The sequence below is a fragment of the Vulpes lagopus genome, chromosome 2, assembly GCF_018345385.1.
Source record: "Vulpes lagopus strain Blue_001 chromosome 2, ASM1834538v1, whole genome shotgun sequence".
Classification (NCBI taxonomy): Eukaryota; Metazoa; Chordata; class Mammalia; order Carnivora; family Canidae; genus Vulpes; species Vulpes lagopus.
In genome coordinates this window covers 66,333,514-66,345,948 of record NC_054825.1, presented here as the reverse complement: position 1 = coordinate 66,345,948, position 12,435 = coordinate 66,333,514, and the positions used below count along the sequence as shown (strand labels likewise).

The following is a 12,435-nucleotide window of genomic DNA, read 5'->3' as shown; positions in this document are numbered from 1 at the left end:
ACTTACCTCAGTTTGTTTCCTATAGTTAAGAGTCTCTTATGATTTGCCTCTCTCAGTTTTCCTATTTTATTTTTCCTTCCCTTCCCCTGTGTTCATCTGTTTTGTTTCTTAAATTCCACATGAGTGAAATCATATGGTATTTGTCTTTCTCTGACTGACATTTCACTTAGCAAATTACTCTCTAGTTCCATCTACATCGTTGCAAATGGTAAGATTTCATTCTTTCTGATGGCTGAGTAATCTTTAAATTGCATGCAAAACCAGACCAAGCATTGTCTAGATTAAAAGGAAATATTGCCTATCTTGAAAGATCTTCATCAAATCTTGGCTAAAGCAATATAAGGTGGAAAAGTCCATAAGGATTTATATTAGGTGGGCACCATCAGAAATATGGAAAAACTAAGCAACCCAGACTTATCAGTAATAGTAGCTACATATGGCCAGTTAACCCAGGATCATGGCTTAAGATAGAGACAGGTCAGCCATTGTGAAAACTCTTGTGAAATTTTCCCTGCAACTTTGACTAGAACTTATTGAGATCAGAGCCATGTTTGTATATCAACCCAAGGACAAGCAGTGCCAGAAGTGTAAGAAGAGATGAATGCTATAGGATTTTTTTTTCTTTAGAGATAAAGGATATTTTCAAAAAACAGTAAGACTTTTTAACATTAAGATTATCCTCTCCAATAAATCACCTTTGATTGTTAAATTTTTCTAAAATATATATCAGTTATATAATAATGAAAATTACCTATATGAAGCTATTCAATTAATTATATAGCAAATTAGAGAAGTAAGAATATTTTTAATAACTACTATGCTCCAAACCTTTGTTGTTAGTCTTGATATACTGGATTCTTCCTTAAATGTGGACATTGCATATGCTCTTGGGTTCTTTAAAATTTTTGTCATATTGAAGTCTATCGCTAAAAGAGAAAATAAAACATTTTCTTAAATTCTATTTTTTTCTTTACAAAAAAGCATGATAACTTTTTTCTTCTAGCAGTGTATACTAAACATGTAAAGAACCAAAAATGGATGAGAGAGAGACGGTTAGGTTACTGTGATAGCTTGCTTCTGTTAGAGGAAATAAATATACCATCTCATTTTTACTTAAGAGGGCTTTAGAATTCATATAACTCATTTACTTATATTATCTCATATTATCATCACAAACCATTCTGTGAGCTAGATTTTCCATAATTTACAGATGACATAATTAACTGCAGGAAATTGTAGGACTCTAAGCTATCATTTAAGACACAGGCCTAGGTCTTTTGCTTCAGAGGCTAGAGCTCCATTCATGATCCTCTAGTTTAATGCAATAGGAAGCTTGGGCCTCTGCACGTTAGGGTTCACCTTTTCCATATTCTGACAACAAACCAAAATAAGGAAAGACTTCGTAAATTTTCCCTGCAACCAGCATGAATATATAGAAAAGTAACAAGGAACTCTTAACCATGTCTTAAGCAAAAGGAGACTTGTACAGCTTAAGCAGAGTATCAATCAGCCTAAAAGAACATGCTAGTTATTAAGGACATCTTAACACAGAGCAGAGCAAACAGGTAATCTGAGGTTTGTACTACATTGTGGCACTTATTATTATTATCAGGTATCAGGTAGACTAATTCAATCTACAGGTTGTAATGTCGAGGAAAATCACTCAGATTCATTTTTGACTCTGGACATTAAGAGATATTAGATACCAGCCTGAAATGCTAGAGGCAAGTAGGCATTTATCTCTAATAGAGTAAAGAATTGGTTAGGAAGGAACCTAAATTTTAAAATTTTGAGTAGAATCAATATTAGATTAAGTTGGAGTTAGAATGGGCATGAAGGGTAATAAACCATATGATTTATTTCCTTTAAGATGTGCTCTAAAGCAAACAACCTCTTATGGAGGGGCATCTGGCAATATCTATAAAAATACAGACCTATTTTCTCTTTGACCAAGCAATCCCTCTTCTGAGACTATATCCTACACAATCTCCTATATAAGTATGAAAGAACACAAATACAGGTTTATTGATCATGGCATAATTTATAAAATTATAAACAACTCTATTTAATAGTAGTCAAGTATCAGTTAAATAAACTAAGGCAACCCCATGTGATGGAATACTATTCAATGTAAGAAGAAATGAGGAAGATCCTCATAATGATTTGAAGATATCTACAGCACAGGTCATATCATTAAGTGATGAAAGAAAGGTGCAGAACAGTGTATATCATTTGATTGAATATACACAGCATGCTACCTTAAGTTTAAGAGTATATTGAATTTGCCTTCATTTGTATAAGGAAACATTGTCAAGATAAATAAAAAAACAACAAAAATATTCACTGGGAGGACTATTTAAAAAAATAAAACTAGATCAATTTTGAATCATTCTTAAATACATATTTAGGCAATATCACTTAATTTCTGGTCTTTGTGAACAGACATAATATTAATAAATATAAGGGATTCTATGTCATGTCCATTGTACCTATAATAAAAACCTTACTTTTCAGAATACTTAACCCTGGTTGCAAAAGTAGACAATTAGAAGGTCATATACATTAATATCAGTTAAAAATCCCAAGCTGAAAATAATGGCAAAAAGCAAAAAAGTAAGACATATATAAAAAGCACAAAGTGAGGACATTTTAGGAGTAAAAGTGTCAAAGAAAAAATTTGAAGAAAAATCCTACAAAAAAGAAAAACCCCATCCAGATATGATAAAAGTAATAAGTAATCTTAAAATGACTATATTTATTAGCTTTTTTTCCCCTATAGTCTCCTAATACATAATTTATTTTAGGTGAGAATATTAACTTTCCCCTGATTACAGTTTTCATAAATTCTCTGTTCTCATATCTCTAAAGGCTTGAGAAGATCATCTGAAAAACCAAATGATTCTATTTGATAAAACTATAAGAAAACATGTCTCAGGGCACCTGGGTGGTCAGTTGGTTAAGTGTCTAACTCTTCATTTCAGCTCGGGTCATGATCTCAGGGTTCTGAGATTGAGCCCCATGTTGGACTCCATGCTAGGTATGTAGCCTACTTAAGATTCTCTCTCTACCCCCCCCTGCACCCTCCACCCCCACTGTCGTTCTTTCTCTTAAAAAGTCTCAACTGTTCTCATTAGGCTTCAGAAATTTCACTAATGACAAAATATTCTACTCTTAACTCCGCCTACATTGGAAAAAATTCATTTCCATAATTATCCCCTATTTATCTTAGGGATTTTATTTATTTTATTTTTTAATTTTAGGGATTTTAAAAAAAGATTTACTTGTTTATTTGAAAGAAGGACAGTGAGAGTGAGTGCACATGAGTTTGGGGAGGGGCAGGGGGAGAGACTCTCCAAGCAGACTCCCTGCTGAGCACAAAGCTTGATACAGGCCTTGATCTCACAACCATGAAATCATGACCTGAGCAGGAACCAAGAGTTGGACACTTAACTGACTGAACCACCCAGGTGTCCCTATTTTAGGGATGTTTAAAAGGGAGACACTTATGTAAGTAAGTATGGTTATCTCTATCCACTTTTGTAGTTTTCAGTAATAGTCTTTCTGTGATGCAAATAATTAATATATCTTGGCAAAGTTAAACTTCATATAGGCCATATATACTAACACAGTTATTTAATAAAATATAGAAACAAAAAAAGTGTTACTCAGAGATCCATTTTCAATACATCTAACTAAATTAGAATTACTTTTAGAAAGAGACTTTTATCTAGTACTAAAGTATAAGGGGAAACAAAAGAAAGAGAAAACACAAGTAGTCATTATGCAAAATATATATGAACTGAGCAAATAAGAAATAAAACAACCACAATTTTGTTTCAATAATATAGGAACATGATACAATTATTTCAAAGAAAGTATTGCATACCCATGGGTGCAATACTTACTGTCTTATTGCATATGTTTTCTTATTGTCTTACTGCAATACTTACTGTCTTATTGCATATATTTTCTTATGCTTTCCAGATTTTTTTCAGATCTCTATATACATACTTTCCCAAGTCCCTTCAATCTTAGTATCTGCAGACCCAGTCATTGGTTTGTTTACATATTAGACCTCAAAAAGGTTACATCTGTCTACTAGCTGTATATAGAACCATCCTCCCACCTCTCTATATGAAATTTGTTTTAAACTGGCAAAATAAAGCATTAAGGCTTTCTTCACAATGCTCTAAAGTACAATTAAATTTCTTCTTCTAGTAATGTTAACATAAAATTGTGAATAATCTCACAGAGAGTGTAGAGAGTTTAAGTGCCTACAAATGTACTTCATTAACTATGAAGTGCCATGTATGTGAGGTATCATTAGCATCCTTTACTTTCATGAACTTTGAGCTAAATTTAATACATTCAAGAACATGAAGATTTTATGTGTAATAAGATAGTGATCCAGTTATGTTTGTTTCCCAAGGAAAATACAATATTATTACTTTATTTTGGCTTGGGAGTTTACTTTTTTCTATTCTTTTTTTTTTTTTAAGATTTTATTTATTTATTTGAGAGAGAGAGAAAGAGAGAGAATGGAATGGAGAGAGAGAGAGAATCTGAATCAGGCTCCACCCTGAGTACAAAGCCCAATGCAGGGCCCAATCCCACAACTGTGAGATCATAACCTAAGCCAACACCAAGAGTGGGACTCTCCACTGACTGAGCCACCCAGGTGCCCCTCTATTACTGCTTACTATGAATTATATCTGTGTCTTTAAGGACAAAATCATTGTTTAGACAAGTTATAGGTGCAAAGCACAAGTGATCAGGTTTTAAATATTTCTGTGGTTTTTGTATAAAGAACTAAGTGACAGGTATTTGAAATGAGGAACTAGTATATTGGCTTCTGTGAAGCCAAGCATTACAAATGTAAAACAAAATAGCTTTTAAGCTTGATTTGATTAATGGTATTGTGGAAGGAAACTGGACCCATTTTTAAAAACATTAAAAGAAAAAACTAACCACTAAATGGGTTCTGAAGCAAAAATTAGAATATATTACCTGGGAAATTATTTTTTTTCCCATATCATATGTAAATTGATCCACATAAGAACTTTTAAAAAGATAAAAATTAAGACTAATTTCAGTGCACATAGTAATACAAAGTATAATTGTTGAAAATAATAAAATTTATGTTCTGTCTCCCTTCCTGATATTTCCCAACATTTCTTTTCCCTTCCTTTATATTCCCTTTGACTATTATTCATATTCCCCAAATGAATGAGAACATACACTGTTTGTCCTTCTCCGATTGACTTATTTCACTCAGCATAATACCCTCCAGTTCCATCCACGTTGAAGCAAATGGTGGGTATTTGTCGTTTCTAATTGCTGAGTAATATTCCATTGTATACATAAACCACATCTTCTTTATCCATTCATCTTTCGATGGACACCGAGGCTCCTTCCACAGTTTGGCTATTGTGGCCATTGCTGATAGAAACATCGGGGTGCAGGTGTCCCGACGTTTCATTGCATCTGAATCTTTGGGGTAAATCCCCAACAGTGCAATTGCTGGGTCGTAGGGCAGGTCTATTTTTAACTCTTTGAGGAACCTCCACACAGTTTTCCAGAGTGGCTGCACCAGTTCACATTCCCACCAACAGTGTAAGAGGGTTCCCTTTTCTCCGCATCCTCTCCAACATTTGTTGTTTCCTGCCTTGTTAATTTTCCCCATTCTCACTGGTGTGAGATGAACTAGGGGTGGTGGAAGGGGAGGAGGGCGGGTGTTGGAGGGGAATGGGTGACGGGCACTGAGGTGGACACTTGACGGGATGAGCACTGGGTGTTTTTCTGTATGTTGGTAAATTAAACACCAATAAAAGTTAATAAAAAAAAAATAATAAAATTAAAGGGAATTGAGATTACCTTTATTTTATAACTAAGCCTTGATAGTCTTGCCTGGTGTCATAAAAATTCTTTACATTATTCAGATTAGTGATTATATGAACTTATCATTTATGGGTTGTATGATAAAACCATGTTCCCACCATCCCATATCTTAAAATGTTCTACAAAAGAGAAAGCTAGGGCACAGGCTTTTGCATTACTAAGGACTCATCCCTTAATAGCCTGGTTCTGGTAGCCAGTAGGGTTTTTGTGTTCATGTGTTCTATAGGACAGTTGCAAACAAAGAAACAGCTCTTAATTAGCTATTGCCCCAGGGCTCAGTGTGGAGCGAACAGACAAAAATGTCCATCTCTTAATCTTTTCCTAAAAGACATATATTTGCATATTTTCAAAGCCAGTGCCTAAGGGTTTGGCTTCCACTCAGCCTGAATCTAAGTGTTGACGGAGATCCTTCCCTTTGGGATACTGACAGTTCTTGACACCCTCAACTACTGGGAGCCACTAAGAACAAAGTAGGCTGTGACTACTTTGGCTTACTGGTTGAGCATCTGCCTTTGGCTCAGGGCATAATCCTGGGGTCGGGATTCAAGTCTCACATCGGGGATCCCTGCAAGGAGCCTGCTTTTCTCTTTGCCTATGTTTCTGCCTCTGTCTCTCTGTATGTCATGAATAAATAAATAAAATCTTTAAAGAAAAAAAGAAACAGAGTAGGCTGCTTTAACAAATCACAAAGGTTTGAGAGAAACCAAGAGGTAGGGCAGGATTGAATGATAAGGTTCATCTCCTACAAAAGGCCACTCCATGGGCAGCCCGGGTGGCTCAGCGGTTTAGTGCCAACTTCAGCCCAGGTCGTGATCCTGGAGACCTGGGATCAAATCCCATGTCGGGCTCCCTGCATGGTGCCTGCTTCTCCCTCTGCCTGTGTCTCTGCACTCCCCCTCTCTGTGTCTCTCATGAATGAATAAATAAAATCTTTTTTTTTTTTTAAGGCCACTCCTTAAAGACTGGGAGAAGTGGCTGTTTTATCTAATGCATGGAAACTAACACAGAGAATGTAGGAAAATGAAGAAACAGAGGAATATGTTCCAAATGAAAGAATAAGTTAAAACCTCAAGGAAAAAAATCTTTAGCAAAACAGAGGTAAGTGATTTACTCGGTAAAGAATTAAAATTAAGTCATAAATTGCTCACTGAGGTCAGGAGAACAATGCATGAACAAAATGAGAATTTCAATTTATAGATATAGAAAATATAAGGAAGTACTAAACAGAAATCACAGACATACAGAATATAATGACAGAACTGAAAAATACAATAGGGGGCTCAATAGAAGACTAGATGATGTAGAAGAAAGGATCCAGGGAGTGAAATTCATCCAATAAGAACAGCACAGAAGAAGAAGAGAAAGAAGAATAAGAAGGAAGGCTGGGAGTTGGTGGGGGGAGGATGAGGAGAAAAGAGGAAGAAGCAAAAAAGTAAAGATAGCTTCAAGGACTTATGAGGCAACCTCAAGTAGATCATATAATATTTGCATTATAAGGGTCCCAGAAGGAGAAAAGAGAGAGAAAAGGGCAGAAAACTTATTTAAAGAAATAATGGCTAAAAACTTCCCTAACCTGTGAAGGAAACAGGCATCTAGATCAAGGAAGCCCAGAGAGTTCCAAATAAAATAGCCCCAAAGAGACCAACACCAAGACACATTATAATTCAAGAATTAAAGACAAAGAAAGAATCTTATAAAGAGCAATGGAAAAGCAACTTGTTATGTACAAGGGAACTCTCAAGATTATTAGATTTTTCAGCAGAAACTTTGAAAGCCAGAAAAGAGTGGCACAATATATTCAGAGTGCTAAAAGAAAAAAACTTGCCAAACAAGAACAGTCTATCCAGCAAAGTTGTCCTTTAGAGTTGAAGGAGAGATAAATAGTTTTCCAGACAAGCAAAAGCTAAAGGAGTTCATCACAAGACAAGACAGAGTGGCAAATGGATAAACAGACAAATAAGATTCATCTATATGTTGCTCACAAGAGACTCACTTCACATGTAAGGACACCCAGAGACAGAAGATTAAGGGATAGAAAAAGATATTCCATGCAAATAACTAAAATAAAGCTGGGGTAGCTATACTTATATCAGACAACATAGACTTTAAGACACAGACCGTGAAAAAGAGACAAAGGTCATTAAGTAATGATAAAGTGGTCATTACAACAAGAGGATATGACATTTATAAATATTTGTGCATCCAATATTGGAGCACCTAAATATATAAAGCAAATAGTAATAGATCCAAAGGGAAAAATGGACAGCGCTACAATTATAGAGGTGATTTTCATACTCAACTTTCATTGATGGATAGGCAATTCAGACAGAAAATCAATAAAAATCATTGGCTTTAAATGACACATTAGACCAGACAGACTTAACAGACTTCTCCAGAACATTCCATCCAAAAGCAACAGAATACACACTCTTCATAGATGCATGTGGACCAGTCTCTGGGATAGATCATATGTTAGGTTGAAAACAAGTCTTAATAAATTTAAGAAGACTGAACTCATATCAAGAAACATGACCACAATGGTATGAAACTGAAATCAGTTAAAAGAAGAGAACTAGATATCTCACAAATATGTGGAGATTAAGCAACATGCTACTGAATAATTGATGGATCAAACAAGAAATCAAAAGAGAAATTTAAAAAATCTTGAGATGAAGAAAATGGAAATACAACATACCAAAATGTATAGGCTGCAATAAGAGCAGTTGAAAAGGGACGTTCATAATGAAAAATGCCTACATTAAGCAACAAGAAAGATCTCAAATAAACAACCTAACTTTACACCTCAAGGAACTAGAAAAAGAAAAATAACCTAAGCCCAAAGTTACTAGAAGGAAGCAAATAATAAATAAACATCAGAGCAGAAATAAATGGAATAGAGATTATAAGAAAGTAGAAAACATCAATAAAACTAAGAACTGTTTTTTTAAAAGATAAAAAAATAGACAAATCTTTAGACTCATCAAAAAAAAAGGACTCAAATAGAATCAGAAATAAAAAAAACATTACAACTGAAACCACAGAAATACAAAGGATCATAAGAGACTATAGCGAAGAATTATAGGACAATAAATTGAATACTCTAGAAGAAGTGAGTAAATTCTTGGAAACATATAATCTAGCAAAATTAAGAATAAATAGATAGCCTGAATGGATCAATAACCAATTGATCTCAACCAATTGAGACTGGCATGGTAATAAAAGAATCTCCCAATAAAAAAGCAGAAAGCACAGGATCAGATGGCATGAAGGTGAAATCTACCAAACATTCAATCATGAGTTAATACCAATCCTTTTAAAACTTCCAAAAAATAGAAGCAGAGGTCAATACTTCCAAACTTATTTTTTTTTTCCAAACTTATTTTATGAGGTCAGTATCACCCTGACACCAAAGCCAAAATATATCACTCTGACACCAAAACTAAGGAAAACTGTAAGTCCATATCTCTGATGAACTAGATTAAAATTCCTCAATAAAACTCTAGCAAATCAAATTCAACAACACAACAAAAAGATTATGTAGGACATATCACTGGGATAAAAGGTTGGCTTAACATATGCAAATCAATCAATGCGGTATACTACTTCAGCAGAATGAAAGATGAAAACCACACGAGCATCCCAATAGATGCAGAAAAAACATTTGACAAAGTTCAACATTCATTCATGATAAAAATTCTCAATAAAATTAGGTATAGAAGAAAATGTCTTCAACAGAATCGAGTCTGTTTATGAAAAACCCATATAGCTAACATCCTAACCAATGAGGAAACACTGAGAACTTTTTCTCTAATATTCAGTACAAGGCAAGGATGCCTAACATCGCCACTTCTATTCAACATAGTACTAGAAGCGTTAGCAAGAGTAATCAGATGAGAAAAAGGAATAAAGGCATCAAAATTGTAAAGGAAGAAGTAAAGTTATTTCTGTTTGCAAGTGACATAATTTTATTTTATTTTACTTTTGCATTTAAATTCAACTTACTTAACATATAGTACATTATTAGTTTCAGAGGTAAGATTTAGTGATTCATCAGTTGCATACAACACCCAGTGCTCATCCTATCAAGTGCCCTCCTTAATGCTTCATCACCCAATTACCCCATCCCCTCCACCTCCCCTCTAGCAATCCTCAGTTTGTTTCCTATAGTTAGGAGACTTATGGTTTGCCTCCTTCTTTGTTTTCATCTTACTTTATTTTTACTTCCTTTTCCTGATGTTCAGAAGGTAGTTCCAGTTTTAGCTTTCTGAGGAACAACTATACTGTTTTCTTTTTTTTTTTTTTTTCAATACTATACTGTTTTCTAGAGTGGCTGTACTAATATGTGGCTACACCAATAGTGTAAGAGGGTTCCCTTTTCTCTGCATCCTTGCCAACATCTGTTGTTTCCTGAGTTGTTAATTTTAGCCATTCTGACCAGTGTGAGGTGATAGCTCGTTGTGGTTTTGATTTGTATTTCCCTGATGATGAGTTATGTTGAGCATTTTTTCATGTGTCTGTTAGCCATTTGTATGAAGTGACATGATTTTATATGTAGAAAACTAAAGATGCAATTGAGAAAAACATGTTAGAACTAATAAAGAAATTCAGTAAAGATGTGGATGACAGAATAAACATAAACAATCAGCTACATTTTCCACACCAACAATAATCTACTTGAAAAGGAAATAAAGAAAACAATACTACTTACCATTGCACCAAAAAGAATAAAATACTTAGAAATAAATTTAACCAAGAATGTGAAAGATCTGTACACTGAAAACTATAAAATGATGATGAAACTAATTAAGGAAGACAAATAAATGGAAAGATATTTTCATGTTTATGGACTGAAAGAAATATTGTCAAAGTGTCCCTACTAAACAAGCAATATACAAAGTCATTGTGATTCCTATCAAAATTACAGTGTCATTTTTCACAGAAATAGAAAAAGTCTTAAAATTTGTATAGAGCCACAAAAGGTCCCTAATAGTCAAAGCAATCTCAATAAAAATGAACAAAGTTGGAGGTACACACCTCCTGATTACAAAGCTATGATAATCAAAACAATATGGTGCCAGCATAAAAACAGACACACGGACTAATAGAATAGAGAGCCCAGAAATGAAACCAATCATGTATTGTACATACATATATAATCAACTAATTTTTGACAAGCATGCCAAAAATATACAGTAGGGAAGAGATATTTTCCTCAATGAATGGTGTTAGAAAAACTGGATATCCACATGCAAATGAAAGCAGTTAGACCGCATCTTATACCACTCACAAAAGTCAGCTGAAAATGAAGTAAAGACTTAAACATAAGACCTGAAACTAAAATATTCCTAGAGAAAAACATAGGGAAAATGCTTCCTGACATTGGCCTTTGCAAGTACTTTTTTGGATATGACAATTAATACTCAGCAACAAAAGCAAAAATAAATAAGTGGAACTACATCAAACACTGTATCTGCACAGCAAAGGAAGCAATCAATAGAATTAAAAGGCAACCTATGGACTGGCAGAAAATATTTGCAAGATATTTTTCCAAAGAAAACATACAAATGGCCAACAGTTACATGAAAAAATGCTCAACATCACTGATCAGCAGGGAAATGCAAATCAAAACCATAATGTGATATCACTTCACATCCGTCAGAATGGTTAAAATAAAAAATGGAGGAAATAACAAGTGTTGGTGAGAATATATAGAGAAAAGGAAACCCTCATGCACTGTTGGTAAGAATGTAACCTGGTATAGGTTATGGAAAACACTATGGAGACTCTTCAAAAAATTAAAAATAGTATTAAGGAAGGCACTTGTAATGAGCACTGGATGTTATATGTAAGTGATGAATCACCAAATTCTACTCCTGAAACCAATATTACCCCATATGTTAACTAACTAGAATTTAAATAAAAACTTAAAAAATAAAATAAAATAAAAACTGTTTGCAGAACAACAAAACAAAACAAAATAGAATTACCATATAACCCAGTAATGGAATTACTGGCTATTTACCCAAAGAAAACAACAATGCTAATTCAATAAGATATAGACACCATATGTTTATTGCAGCATTATTTATTAGAGCCAAGAAATAGAAGCAATCCAAGGGTCCATTGCTGGATGAATGGATAAAGAAGATGTAGTAAATATACACAATGGAATATTACTCAGCAATGAAAAAGAACGAAATCTTACCACTTGCAACAGCATGGATGGATCTAGAGGGTATAATGCTATGTGAAAAAAGTCTGTCAGGTAATCTTGAAAAAAGGTTCAACTGTATCAGTAATCAAAGTAATTCAAACACCACCGATACACCTTTTTTTAATTGAAAGAAAAGAAAAGAATGATAATTGAAATGTTATTGGACTCACATGTAATCTCAGGTGCTAATGACCAGCCACAGTCTTTGCTATCAGTTCTCATACTCCCCCAAGTATAGAAGACACTTGGGTTTGAATGAACTAGGCAGCAATTTCTGTTTCTTGGTCTCTTTAACTTCCCAAGCTCTTTCTCACTGGGCTGGG

The 12,435-nt window shown here is 34.2% G+C and overlaps 1 protein-coding gene across 1 annotated transcript in view; it reads right to left on the bottom strand.

Moving 5' to 3' along the window:
• FAM227B (family with sequence similarity 227 member B) overlaps window positions 1-12,435 on the bottom strand; it is a 182,630-nt gene that overhangs the window by 29,681 nt on the left and 140,514 nt on the right. Inside the window, exon 12 of the mRNA XM_041743193.1 lies at window positions 829-926. Coding sequence (XP_041599127.1) covers window positions 829-926 — 98 coding nt within the window. The remainder of the gene's footprint in view (window positions 1-828; window positions 927-12,435) is intronic.